General features: G+C 39.5%; 1 protein-coding gene across 2 annotated transcripts in view; it reads left to right on the top strand.

The window, feature by feature from the left end:
• Positions 1 to 14,860, top strand: part of LOC136884493 (uncharacterized) — an 865,858-nt gene that overhangs the window by 336,149 nt on the left and 514,849 nt on the right. For both annotated transcript variants that reach the window (XM_067156698.2, XM_067156699.2), the window contains one exon: positions 1,295 to 1,459. In XM_067156698.2, the coding sequence (XP_067012799.2) occupies positions 1,420 to 1,459 (40 nt within the window). In that variant the 5' untranslated portion in view covers positions 1,295 to 1,419. The remainder of the gene's footprint in view (positions 1 to 1,294; positions 1,460 to 14,860) is intronic.

The raw sequence follows: 14,860 nt of genomic DNA, 5'->3' as shown, positions 1-14,860 counted from the left end.
AGGAAGTTAGACCAGGCATACCAAATGACAAATAATATCTATAATAAAAAGTCTACCGGGCGAGTTGGGCGTGCGTGTAGAGGCGCGCGGCTGTGAGCTTGCATCCGGGAGATAGTAGGTTCGAATCCCACTATCGGCAGCCCTGAAAATGGTTTTCCGTGGATTCCCATTTTCACACCAGGCAAATGCTGGGGCTGTACCTTAATTAAGGCCACGGCCGCTTCCTTCCAACTCCTAGGCCCTTCCTATCCCATCGTCGCCATAAGACCTACCTGTGTCGGTATGACGTAAAGCCCCTAGCAAAAGAAAAGTCTATGAGTATAGGGGACAAGTTCCGACACTATAACACAGTTGCAAAACCTGAGGGATTATATGCGTCTGAAACTTTGACCTTAAGAAGTAAACGTCAAGCTGACCGACTGGAAAAAAAGCGCAGGATACCAAGAAAAATCCTAGGTAATAAGTGGGTTGATGGACAATGGCGAATGAGACCAAATGAGGATTTGTACAGCAAGACAGAACCTCTTACAGAGTCAATTAAGAAGAGACGGCCATTATTTTACGGTCATCTCTTGAGGATGACTGATGATAGACTAACAAAAAGAATATGGAATTTTATTCAATCTAAGGCGACAAGGCCGAGATGGTTCCATGAATGCGAAAAAGTTCTGAGGCAGATTGGTATTTCAGACCAAGAAATTCCTGACAAGAACGCATTCAGAAGGTTGATTAACAACTATCAAGGTTTCAAAATGGCATCAACTTCCAGAAGAAGAAGAAGAAAAGGACCTTTGTCTGATGAGCATAAACAGGCACCCGTCGCTAGGCTCAGAAGATACTGGTAGGAAGTCAAAGCCGGAACAAGAACAAGACCTAGACACTAAAATGAAGTTGGTTGTTACCACGCAGTCCATAGAGACTAACTCGATGTATAAATAAATAAATAAATAAATAAGTAAATAAATAAATAAATAAATAAATAAATAAATAAATAAATAAATAAATAAATAAATAATATTTGTATTTTATTCTTAATAATAAGTCTACGCAACCCTAAAAAAGCCATGGGAATGTTACAATAGTGATCGCTTACTTGCATTTTTTAATATTTCATTTCTTTATGTGCTTGTCAGTGACAATGATATTTTTAACGATAAATCAATAGCAAGCAGAACGACGCTGCTATATAGCGTACGCTATAACACTGTTCCCTAAGAAGAGACAATTGCTCAATATCACATGTAGACGAAGCAACAATTGTTGTTACTATTATTGTTTGTACTTGTGCCAACAGCCGCCGCGGCGCCAAGTGCGTCCCTGACGTCAGCACCAGCTGATCGAGCGACGCTCGGTCTGGCCCAGTGAGGAGTGTGTTGGCGTTGAGGGAAGGCAGCGAGAACTCGTGTTGTAAACAAAAACATGTTTCACTACCTGTGCATGCTGCTGGTCGCCATTGCCGGTGAGTGAAAGTCTTCGGATAACAGCCTTTAGTATCATTTGATAACGTAGTAATGAGGATGTAAGTTTTAACAAATTTAGAATGCATTAGTTCATAGGAGTATTTGTAATATTTTTCTGCGTCTACGAAAATTTGATTTTATGGTTTTGATAAATTTGAAAAGAAAATAGAACTTGTTTAACTTAATACAAATTTGCCCCTATTTGATACTTTCCTGCACAGGGAGCGTATACAACTCAATGGATTAATTTGGAGGGAAATGTGAAAATTGAATATCACTAGAGCCCGGATTTTTATGCAGTGACAGGTTAGATTGCAAACTAATTTGGTTAGCAGGGAGTGTCGGCCACCTGCTCTTCGATAATGCAGCAAGAGTAACATAAACCATAGGGGTTCTGATGGACCATACCCCTGATATTTATGCATGCCCCATAGCATAATCGTTCTGAATGAAGGCTATACTTGCTACTCGCTTCAGTAAATTTTTATTCTAACCTATTAATGCATAAAAATCCGGGCTCTAAATATCACGTTCCTTTAATTTTATCCTATTGCCACTGCCATTTTTATTATTAATAATTATTTCCACTTAATAGAATAGTTATGTTTTCTTAAAGCCTTCGTGGCTTAGACGGCAGCGCGCCGGCCTCTAACTACTTGGTTCCGTGGCTCAAATCGCGGTCGCTCCATGTGAGTCTTGTATTGGACAAAGCGGGGGCGGGACAGGTTATTCTCCAGGTACTCCGATTTTCTCTGTCGTATTTCATTCCAGAAATACTCTTCAGTATCATTTCATCTCATATATCAGTCATTAATCGTTGCCCATGACGAGTGCGACAGGCTTTGGCAGCCGGGATAATTCCTAACCTCGCGGTAATGGGGGCTTAATTAACTTCATTCCTGACCGGCTCGAATGACTGGAAACAGCCTCCGGATTGTAATTTGTTTATAGTTACGTATTTGTGACTAATACTGCAAATGGTATCTATTTTATTTTATTTTGCTTTTGTTTATTCAAACCTATTTAATTATTTAGTTAACATTTATTTTATTATAATGTATTTCTAGCGAACATTTCCTCTCTGAAATCATCAGCAGTTAGCTTTCCAATCTTAATGTGTATTGCCGGGCTGAGTGGCTCAGACGGTTAAGGCGCTGGCCTTCTAACCCCAGCTTGGCAGGTTCGATCCTGGCTCAGTCCGGTGGTATTTGAAGGTGCTCAAATACGACAGCCCCGTGTCGGTAGATTTACTGGCACGTAAAAGAACTCCTGCGGGACCAAATTCCGGCACCTCGGCGTCTCCGAATACCTTAAAAAGTAGTTAGTGGGACGTAAAACTAATAACATTATTATTATTAATATGCATTCGCCTGTCATATTCTTGGTCAAATTTAATCGAAGCATCTTGAAGAAATGCAAGTAGGGCCTAGCTGTCTCACTATGTATGTACGAAGGTTCCCTTTTATCTACCTCATTCATGTTGTAATCGTTTATTATTTCCTCGAGGATAAATTGGTGTGCCACCAACTACTTTTATGGACGCCGAGGTGCCAGATTTTTGTCCTGTAGGAATATTTTTACGTGCGAGTAAGTCCACCGCAAAAGGCTGTCGTATTTGAGCCTCATAAAATACCAAAGAATTGAGGTTTTATCATACCCTAGAACTTATCCGTTAAGGTCAGTGTTTTACCGTCTGAGTCACTCAACTCAGCGTTTCACTATGGCAATAATAATTATAATAATAATAATAATAATAATAATAATAATAATAATAATAATACTTTCTAAACATCCTTTCAATGAGTTTTAGGTTAAGGAATTGCAGAGTGTAGAAATTATGTTCCGCAGGAATTCTGTAATTTTCTGGAAGTAAACGACCTGGAGTTCAGGAATTTAAATTCACTCAAATGCCATTGAAGTTAACAAGATTCAAACTCGCTATCTTGGAAACGGAAGGTTAGCAAATAATTGACTGAGCCACTGATTATCATTATTATTATTATTATTATTATTATTATTATTATTATTATTATTATTATTGAGCGAGTTGACCGTGCGCTTAGGGTCACGTAGCTGTGAATGGTATTCTGGAGATAGTGAGTTCGAACATTGTAGATGGTTTTCCGTGGTTTTCCATTTTCACACAAGCAAATGTTGGTACTTTATATGAGTTAAGGCCACGGTCGCTTCCTTCCTGCCCTTCGCCCTTTCCTATCCCATCGTCGCCATAAGTCCTATCTGTGACTGTACGACGTAAAGCAGAATTGTAATATGTTATTATTATTATTATTATTATTATTATTATTATTAAAGAGGTATGTACTACATATTGTACGTTAGGTTGCCAAGGACAGGTCGTAAAGTCTTGTTTAGTTACACTGAAGGTCGTGGGCTCGAATCCTGTCAAGAAATTGCCGAGTTAAGTAATAAGAGCTGTGTACCTGGGAAGACACTAGGATCCTCTATCAGAACAGAGTGTTGGTTTTGAATTTACTTCAAAGCGATACTTTCTATTCCTTCAAAAATCGCCTACGGGAAAGAGATTATTTTCCTTTGCAAGTACCATATGTTCCTTTAGATTATGTTCTAGAATAACATAATGGAATTATACACATGCGCTATTTTGTTGTTAGTGTATTGAACTTTTAGGTTTAAACATCTTGTCCTTTTAGTGTCATTGTTGAACAAACACAGTATATTCTTCCCTGAACATGACGTAATTGTTTAATGATGGCAAATCATTTCCTTCTTCTTCTTCTCCTTCCATATTTTCTGGGTTCGGCACATCGTATAGATATTTGCTCAGTTTTATGGCCGGATACCTTTCCTGTCCCTACACTTTTGCATGTTTCTGTGGTGGTTAGTAGTGGGGTGTGTTATGTGGATATGAAGACGAGAGTGTTGGGACAAACTACCGGTCCCCGAGCGAGATGAATTAATCAATCGAGTTTAAAATCTCCGACCACCGAGCGAGTTGGCCGTGCGCTTTCATTCGGGATATAGTTGGTTCGAACCCCACTGTCGGCAGCCCTGAAAATGAATTTCCGTGGTCTCCTGCTTTCATACCAGAACAATGCTTAGGCTGTACCGTAATTAAGGCTAAGGCTACTTCCTTCCCACTCCTAGCCCTTTCCTATCCCAGTGTCAGCATAAGATCTATGTGTGTCGGTAAAGAATGTAAAGAATGAAATCTGCGATCCGACTAGGAATCGAACCCGGGACGCACGGAACCGAAAGGATTAATGCTGACCATTCAGCCAAGGATTTGGATTATTATTATTATTATTATTATTATTATTATTATTATTATTATTATTATTATTATTATTATTATTATTATTATTATTATTATTATTAGCCTATTACCGCGAAATCTCGACTGTTTGCCTTCTTGCGGGCCCACCAGGTTTCCATCCTTTCGGAGTGTAATTTCTTCCATGCATCAGTCGAGTTGGAACATCTTCTTGGTGAACCTATCTATGTTTGTATTGGAGTGGTGCTCAGAGGTGAACGTCTGTTTCTGTGATTCACACTTTGAAAGATCCTTATTGATCACCACCAACCAAGCAGGATTCGTTTTGAGACTTCTGAAGTAGGATGAAAATGAAGTGGCGTATGGTTTTAAGTGCCGGGAGTGTCCGAGGACAAGTTCGGCTCGCCAAATGTAGATTTTTATTTGACTCCCGTAGGCGACCTGCGAGTCATGATGAGGATTTAATGATGATGAAGACGTCACATACACCCAGCCCCCGTGCCAGCGAAATTAACCAATTATGGTTAAAATTCCCGAACCTGCCGGGAATCGAACCCGGGACCCCTGTTACCAAAGGCGAGCGCGCTAACCATTTAGCCATGGAGCCAAACCTGATGTAGGATAACAAATATTACAGATTTTTTTTTCAGTTACAATTTCCCTAGTTATATCTTTGCAACCATTCTTAACTACATTCATGCAATTTATTGGCATTTATAATATACGTGCACTCTCAACGTTTCTACTTCATCAATTTGAGTCCCATAAACCACTATCAATGTCATTTTCCCATACTACTGCTGTAGTTAAAATACACATTTGAATAATAAACACCTTGATTTCTCTGTTGAACAAAATATGTCTTCAGATATCAAGCTCTTTAAACTAGTAAATTTAAAATATGTCTACTTGTGATACCTGAACCAGTGATATATTTATAATTAACTGGTGGTAAGACAAGAAAGTAAGCAACTTTATCCTAAATGCTTTGAATTATCCTAACACTCTGCTGGCATTGAAGAAGAGTACCATTTCTAACATGGCAGAATATTGACCTAAAACCTAGTTCATTCTCTTCTGATTTCATCTCGAAGCTAAGTGAACCTAGGCACAATTATCGTACATGGATTTAAGTTCTCCATGGCAGATCCAGGATTCATGCTCTGATCAATCTGACGGAAAATAAATGTTAAAATTTTTAGATTATCAGTGATATATTCTTAATTTTGAAGTCGATATATGTAATGGACATCATTCTCGTGTAATTTCTGAACAGTTAATTATTGTTTTACCGAGCGACCTTGCTACGTGTACCGTAATTACCGCCACGCCTACTTCCTTCTCAAAACTATCCCTAACCTAATCCATTGTCTCCATGAGACCTGTCTGTGTCGGTGCGACGTAAAACACACAGTGAAATAAAAAGTATGTATCCTCTGTAGAATTATACAAATAATTGCAAAATGTCAACTATAAGCAAATACACGGTTTAGCGTGGATTTTAATTCCTTTAACCTAACTCTAAAATCTCTAGAAAACACGAATTATAACACACAACACATTATTAACATACTTGTAAAAAATGTACACTCTTAAACAAAGAATGATATTTTTCATTCTACAAGAACAAATCATTCTAAATCACTGTTCAATGATTGTGAATTCGTGTCCTTTTTAACAAGTGAGTCTTAGTAATTTTGAGATTTTTTTCTATACTTACCTAAGCTTCTAATAGTCCGTTACCTCGAGCGATTACTGTGTTCACCATGAGCGGAGCAGGAGAAGTGACTTCAGTCTAAGCGTAGTCACTGGAGAGCACGAACGATCAGCAGCTTCGATCTGAGGATGTTCTTGTGGAGCGAAACAGGTCATACGTTACTTAAAATGTGTATTGGATTGCAAGCATGTTATAGTGTTTTTTGTGTGTTATAACTAGTTAATGCAACAGACTGAACAGCTGAGAAGTTTGATTAGTTGTGTCGCCATCGAAAGTCATGAATTCCTTCTTAGCACATTTTTAATTCTTGGATTACTTCGATCTACTATAAAAGACATACTTATAAATTTAAAATTAGCAACAGTTTAGAAGCTTTTGACCCGGTAGATAATTATTTATTTTCATTATTTATTGTTCGTTGTGAGGGTAATGAATATCATTCTAATTGAAAGTGCAGCTAACAAGCAAATCCACTCAGCCCTTTACAGTTCAATGATTCCAATTGGAATCATTCTTCCATTTTCCTTACTTTTCGCTCACATTTTATGGTCTTTTTCTCGGAAAATTTATTCATACCCATTTGAAAGATATTTTCAAGAATTGTATTATTCATGTACTAAATGATTTTGGGCTGGGCTGGAGAGGGTTAACATTATTTGGGGGAGGGGGAATACTAGTAGACTTCGGATCTTTTGAATTACGAGGGTATGGGCTACATTAGGTAGGAAAGGGTAGAGAAATTGACCAAAGCAGATCAGTTGGGGAAGATCTAGGAGGCTATAAAATGTACGTGAATAAAGCTCTATAACTCCAAACCACAGTCAGTCCCGAGTTCTAATTCGTTGTGGGCGCAGTCAGTATACAGGAAACTGAAGACTGTATATCATTCGTACAGTTGATGAGTGCTTGTTCATCTTCTGTTGAGTCATTGGAGTTTTCTTGGACAGTAATCTGATATAGAATGATAAACTTATTTACAAAAGATAAAATTTTAGAGGAGAGATGAAGAAATCTCAAAGTCTACAATTTCAACTCAAAATTCATTTTTCCACTTTCAATGTATTCATGCAGAATAAATGCAGTACCATACAATTATTTCCGTTAAACGTTTGCAGTTTAAGAAGTACTCAAGAAAACAGCTAGGATTTTGTGCTTTTTGGAATTGATCTCTAAATATTTTCCTTTGAAAGTCATACATTTCTTTGCAGTCATAAGCAACCTGACTGTATTTAAATATACAAGGGAAAAAACATTCAAACATTAAAACACCGGAAGATCTCTTACCTTGGCCACATCCTTAGAAATGATCGCTACCTCGTCTTACAGCGGACTGTACAAAGCAAAATACAGAGTCAAAGAGGTATCGGGAGGAAGCGAACATCATGGCTTGGAAACATAAAAAAATGGACTGCAATTCACAGTGTTGAAAGACTTTTACACCTAGCAAGAGATCGTACTGCATTGGCCACAGTGAACGCCAACGTCAGGCGATCTGAATATGGTACTGTAAAGATGATGAAGAAGACGTATTTTTTCCATACGTGTGACTTCCAGACTGCTGGTAGTATTCGCATCGACGGACAAGACCTAGTTAAAGCCAACAAATTTGAATGCATTGGATCACTTATCACCTCAGACGGAAAGACATTACCAGACACCCGAGCACGAGTACGTGCTACATGGCTGAAGTGGCGTCAGCTCAATGGTGTGCTATGCGACGAGAAAATTCCCACCCGCCTGAAAGGAAAAGTCTAAAAATCCATGGTCCGACCAGTTGCACTCTGTGGGTCGGAATGTTGGCCTACAGCTAAGAAACATGAGCAGGTTCTACATGGTATGGTGATGAAAAATGTTACGTTGATCACTGGGTCTTACAAGACTTGACCATATCAGAAATGAAGATACCCGAAGACGAATGGGAGTGGCACCTGTCCCAGAGGAGATGCGAAAAGCACGACTTAGATGGTATGGTCATGTCGTCCGAATCCCTCTTGATTCAGTTATATATACAGCCCTCCAATTTGATCCTGGAGGATCCCGAACCCGCGGTCGTCCTAAGAAGTGATGTCTCGACTGCATCAAGGAAGACATTCGCTCTCTGGGCATCACTGAAGCTAACGCCCTTGATCGCAGGAAGTGGAGGATGGCATGTTTAAAAGCGGACCCTATACCACTGCGAGACTAAACGCTTGGAAGAAAAGACGTATGTCTTCTATCAACATCTCAATTATGATATATTTTTTTGGATTTGATAATTTTCCGAAATAAACTTTTCATAATATGTCATACAACATAACATTTATCATCGTCTCTAATGTGCTACCTCATGTATGTGCTGTGGTAAATATATGCACAAAAGAAGATATTTGTGTCGGATTACAACTGTTTTCAAACACGCTTTTCCAAAATAATCCATTGTTCCTGAACAGTATTACAATTAGTTTGTTGTATGCAAACTAAGCGCGGATAAAATAATATTACATAATCTTCCGTATATGGTTGAGTATCTGAGCAACATCGCTGCAGTAAAAACTTCACTCAGGGTTCGGCTAGAATCAGACCCACACTAAGGCATTTTATTTTGACATAAATATTACGTCCCTTCCAAGATGCCAGTGAATACTTTGCCTGGTATACCTCGATAGTTGTTGCAATCCTTCCTGTTCCCTTGCTTATAGATAGGTGCAATTACTGCTTTTGTCCAACCTGAAGGTACCTTACCAATACCCCATGCTAATCTTAATAATCTATGAAGCCATTTCATCTCTGCCTCCCCACTATATTTCACCATTTCAGATCTAATTTTATCTATTCCTGCTGCTTTATGACAATGGAATTATTTTCCATCCTTTCCAATTCCTCAAGCGTAATTTCACCAACATCATTTTCCTCCTCCCCATGAGCTTGGTTGTTCGCAACACCACCAGGAATACTTCCTTTTACGTTGAGAAGATTTTCAAAATATTCCCTCCACTTTTCCAGTGATTCCGTGGGATCTCGCTCCTTTCCTGAGATTCTTTATTACTGCTGCTTGACCTAGCCTTTGCAGGTTATTACCGAAATCTTCCCACAACTTCATTTTGGATTCAACAGCTATTTGTCTTGCTCTGTTTCTTTCATCTACGTATAATGTACTGTCTGCATCGGCCCTTGTTTGGAGCCTTTTCTGATAATCCTTCTTTTTTACGTTTACAAGCTGCTCTCACTTCATCATTGCACCAAGATGTTCGCTTTTTCTCTTCTTTACACACAGTCATTCCTAGGCATTCCCTTGCTGTTTCTACTACAGCATCCCTGTATGCCACCCATTCTTTATCTGTATCCTGAACCTTATGCCTTTGCTGGCAGGACCTAGTGTTTACAGTCCACTATGTCTTCTGGTATGCGCTAGAGCAATTTTGTTACTTTCATTGATCTTTTAAAGTCTTATCCTTGGCTTTGACAATATGAATGAGATATGAGCTATGCTAGTAATGCCATTTCTTATGCAGCCAGTCCCTGCTATGAATGGTGTGAAAATGTTGCTCATAGGGTCGGTTGGTGCATGCATCTCTCACTCCTCATTTCCCTACTACACCTCTTCAGTGATGCCTAGGGCCATCTATGACAGCTGATGGCGGAGCTGTTGAGGATTCAACCAGCCTTAGGGCTGAGGACCGAACATTCACATACATGACCTAAGGCTGCGGGTCATCTGAACATTTGCGTAACGGAAATTAGCGTGACGGAAGTGTAACCCTAGCAGCCGTACAAGATGTGATGTAAGGTACGGATGGATGAACAGGCATTGTTACCTAGCAACCGTGCAGGCTGTGTCTTATAGCTGGTTGCCATCCATCTGAAATTAGCAGCCATTGATGACCATGACCGAGAGACATATTTATGAACATCTGAATTGTGCAAAGGGAAAATTGGATTCTTTTTTACTGTTCTTTTTCTTATTATTCTCCATCTTTATCTTCTATTGCCATCACCACAAAGAAGATGGGCGGCTGTCGAGGAGTGCTTTTCATTATTTCATATTTCCCGTATAGAGAATGTCGAACCACTGAGATTCAGTGCCCAAGATATTCTCGACCACCCACGTCCAAGTTCGCTTTCTATGTTGAAGTCTACAACCACTTCTATCAGACTTTATGTTCATTTCGGAAAATGTCAAAGAAATATTCTGATGTCTTGCCTTTTGCGAAAGTTGTAACTTCCCATGATTTCCTGGCACGACAGCGTACCTCATCATACATCCACACTTCAAAGGCCTGCAGTATGTTCATTCTTTACAGCTAACTTACGATTGCGTGACCCTGCTTTAGTTGTCCAATTTAATTCTCAACATCAACAGGTAAGACACTGGGGCGATACAGTGCCATCTTCACCCTTGGTTGCAATGATCGTTCTAACCATAAACAATGTTGTATCGGGTAGAGGAACAGATCTGATTGTCGAATGACTCACGAAGTCTACACCAGGCATTGTGACACATGAAATCAAAATGATTCTATATTCAGGACACTGCCTGACAGTATATTGACGAGTCACACATCAGCATGTTGAAGTTATATCTGTTTGACAGTTATACTCCTGTTTGTGCGATATACGTCCATTGGGAATAAAATCATAATCACAAGGCAAAAGATCCACAGATCATGAGAGGTACATGTCACCTTTGGTGCAATGAATGTAACCTGTTTGAATTTACCCTACGGACCGTATAATCAACATTCAGAATGATCTGTTAATAAACCTGGCAAGTTCTTGTAGGTTTGCTGATGTGTCACAAAATTATTCCCATCCCTACCGCCGTTGTGGCGTGCAAAAATAGGCATTCTTATCCGAGTAAATCGGTACAGTGGTCCTTGATTTTTCAATTCGGCGAAGTTTCAGGTAAGTTACACTGGACCTGGTTCATGCTCCATCAGTGACAATGGTCTTTGGAACTTCAGTGCACGTAGCATCCACTTTTCAGTACTGTAGATCAACGCGAAAATGAAATGCATGTTTTTCAGGTCAGTGCATATGTGAGGCTGTGCATGGGGCAATTAAAGCACGGAAAAAACGATACAAAGAAAACACAAAATTTCCTGAATGATGCATATCGAAACATGATACTCCCCAGTATCGGAATGCTATTACCCATCTCGTAAAAGCTAAGTACAGGATATCAAAATAATTTAAAGTTTTCACAAGCTATTAATGACTGATATTTTGAACATATGCACTATCTTCCATGTGTCTAACGTACATGCCACACTAATGTTACAAACGTACTAACCGTATGCTCTCAAACGGTAGACATGTGATGATCATTGTTTAAAGAAGCCTAACAGCTAGGTCGTCGGCCCCTAATAGTGCGAGGGGCAAAAAAATCAAACGATGATTAAAAATTTCAGAATATATGCACTGACTACAATATAAAACAAATTATGATAAAAAATTACCATGCATCCAAAACAATTGTAACGTTTGATATCAATAGCAATAAATAACAATAAAATATCATAAATAAAAATATATAAATAACTGAATAACTGAAATTAATTATAAACTTTGTACCGGGCGGTACACCTCTACTCTGTTTATTTAAAAGTTGCGCCAGTTGGAACTCCTCTTCTGGAGGAAGGTTGAACTTTATCTATTCTATTAATTCTCTACTTTCTCAGAAGATGTCACCACGTGGAAAATTTTGAGTTTTTGAACTGTGTCACTTTTGATGTGTTTTTGTTTCGCTTGAAGTAAGAAGTGTGAACTTTCTCTTCTAGAGGACACTACTGAAGAATTACAATAGTGCATCCTAGTGCGGAGTTAAAGAACTATTTTGTTGGAGAAATTTTTATTTCAAGAATTTGTTCTTTGTTAAATTTCCTTCTGTCATTGTTTAAGTTGGCTGTATACCCCTCTTTTTCCCCTTAGTTTGGATCTAGCCAATCCCGAATTTCTTTAATTAATTTTCCGCCAATAATGTGTTTCTTTTTCCTCTATGTAGGGGTTTCTTTTCCCGAACCAATAAAAACTTTGAGGGAGGGTGTTTTATTTCCCCTAACGCCTAGAATCTTCCGCGAGAGGATATAAACTGCTGATTTTGGGGTCACCGGGCCACTTCTGTTCCATCTTTCAGTGTATTAAGTACATAGCAGGAGGCGGGAAGCGCCTCTTTCTTCTTCAGCCGTTCAACACCAGGTAATGGCCTATTAATAACTTCTTTTCTTGCTAGGTCGGCAGTTTAACACTCGCGGCGGGTTCGAAGCATTTCCATCATGTAACCTTTTCCTAAAATGTAATTACTCTTTTCATCTTTTCTTGTAAAGCTACATATTGGGATAGAGAGTGCTAACCCTCTCGAGCTCCCACTCACATTTGTTTTGAGGTGAACTTATTTTCTCAAACTATTCTTCGTTTATGTAATGTAAAGTGTTCTTCTCTAAGTCACCTCTGTAGTATGGGATTAGCCCTTGCGTTAGCGGCCCAGAGCCAGATTAGGTTTTAAAAAAAAAAAACCAAGTGTATTAGGAGTGCAAGATCGCCTCCTCTCAAATTGTTATTTTAGAGGTCATGTAATCAACCTTCTTTTCATGTAATAGACCTCTGTAGGTTGGGTATTTTACCCCTGTGAATACGTCCTTAAAGGACAGCTTGAAGGTAGAGTTTGGTTTGGCCTTTGAGAGGCTTAAATTTTAAAAGCGGATCGCTCTTTTGAAAATGGAGTGTCATATGCCTCGTGGAGGCTTTTCTGTGTAATTCGGAGCCAGGGGCTCCTAGGGATGAATGGGGTTTTCTGCCCCTCTGTTAAAACTTGTGTTTGTGGTAAAACTGAGCTGATCGCAGAAGTCAGGGCGTGAAGCCCAAAACCTGTAAATATTGTATCTCCCCTTGTTTTGCTACATTGTACCTGCCATGTCTGTTATTGCTTTGTTTTTGGAAAAGAAAATATAACCTAGTTAAATTTTAAATTACTTTTACATTAACTTTGATTCCGTAGTTTGAAACCCATTCACGCCCGCACCTTCTTACGCCTCTACCTACCGCTAAAACACGGTAACAAGTGGTAGCAGAGCGTGGTTGAATGGGTCTCAATTTAGCCCCTTTTGACGGCTAAATATTGCTTTGATTCGAACTCTAACAATTTTCTCAGTTGCTGGAATTTTTTGAGTTTTTCAAAATTGTTCTGTCATCATGCCCGGCCCTCGCGATGTTCTCCTTCTTAACTACTTGCGCAAAGAGGAGTTGATATATGAGTTAACTATCAGAAACGTTCAATCTGGAGGCACGGTTGCAATAGACACTAACAAGCTTAGAGAGTCCCTTGATTTGCCCATTTCCATCCCCAATTTGGGAGAGAAAGAAATTGATGACTCTCTTTCCACGATTGTCGAGAATATTACTGGGCTTGCATCGGTAGTCAGCTTTTTTGATGAAAACGATCCATCTCCTAATCAAATTAAGCGTGTGCAAGGCAGGCTGTATCACTTTGCAAATAGAGTTAATGATCTGTTGTCTCTAAAGGTGAATGACGTTCAGAGGAAGCAAGCTAATACGCTCCTTGAAACTATTTCTGAATTGTCTAATAAGGTCACTCAATTGCTAACCGGCGAAGCTCCTCCCAAAACTGATCAACCCGCCACGGTGAATGTAGGTAACGAGGAAGAGCCTCCTCAGGGAGAAGTCAATAGGATAACCGTTGCTGCTCAAACTATCTCTGCCCCATCGAACAACGAATCTGAACGCCGTGCGTCATTGAGTAACATCCGCTCTGAATTAACTTCTTTGCCATTGAAACCTTTAACGACTATGTCACCTGGGTTCAGCAGCTTGCCTCATCCATTGGCAATGTTGCTTAGAGGTATCTCTAAGTTTTCCGTCAACACCACCAGTGACGTAATTTCATTTTTAAGATTTCTAGTGGAATTTCAGGATCATGCCCTTGTGTTTTCTCTTTCCCCATGTCAAATTTTGCAAATTATCTATCCTTATGCTATTGGTGTTCTATCTGACAAAATAGTTAGAGCCATCGCTGAGCAATCTTCTATTGAGGATTTCCATGCCCATTTGCTAGCTAACTTCATCCCGGCTAGGGCCAGGTCCTCCCTTATTCAGAAATACTATTATCGGGTACAGCGCTTGGATGAAAACCTGGCAGACTTCATCCAAGATATTAAGTTTTATACTAGGGTGTTTGCTCTTCACTTCCCTGAGGATCAAATTGTACAAGCTATTGTGGAAGGTATTTCACCATCCTATAGGTCATATTTGTGTTTTGCGGCGTGCCCGCAAACGTTCTCGGAACTTGAAGCATTGGCAGTCTCAGCGGAAGGAGTTAGATACGCCGATTCTTTGCGTGTCGCGAAAGAACCCCCGCCTTCCTTTAGTAACACTCGGCCTCCACCTCGCCGACCAGTCAATCCCCGTAAATGTTATGCTTGCGGGTCGCCTGACCAT

This window comes from Anabrus simplex, chromosome 12, assembly GCF_040414725.1.
Source record: "Anabrus simplex isolate iqAnaSimp1 chromosome 12, ASM4041472v1, whole genome shotgun sequence".
Taxonomy (NCBI): Eukaryota; Metazoa; Arthropoda; class Insecta; order Orthoptera; family Tettigoniidae; genus Anabrus; species Anabrus simplex.
The sequence above is the reverse complement of the archived record's forward strand: the minus strand, read 5'-3'. Positions and strand labels throughout refer to the sequence as shown.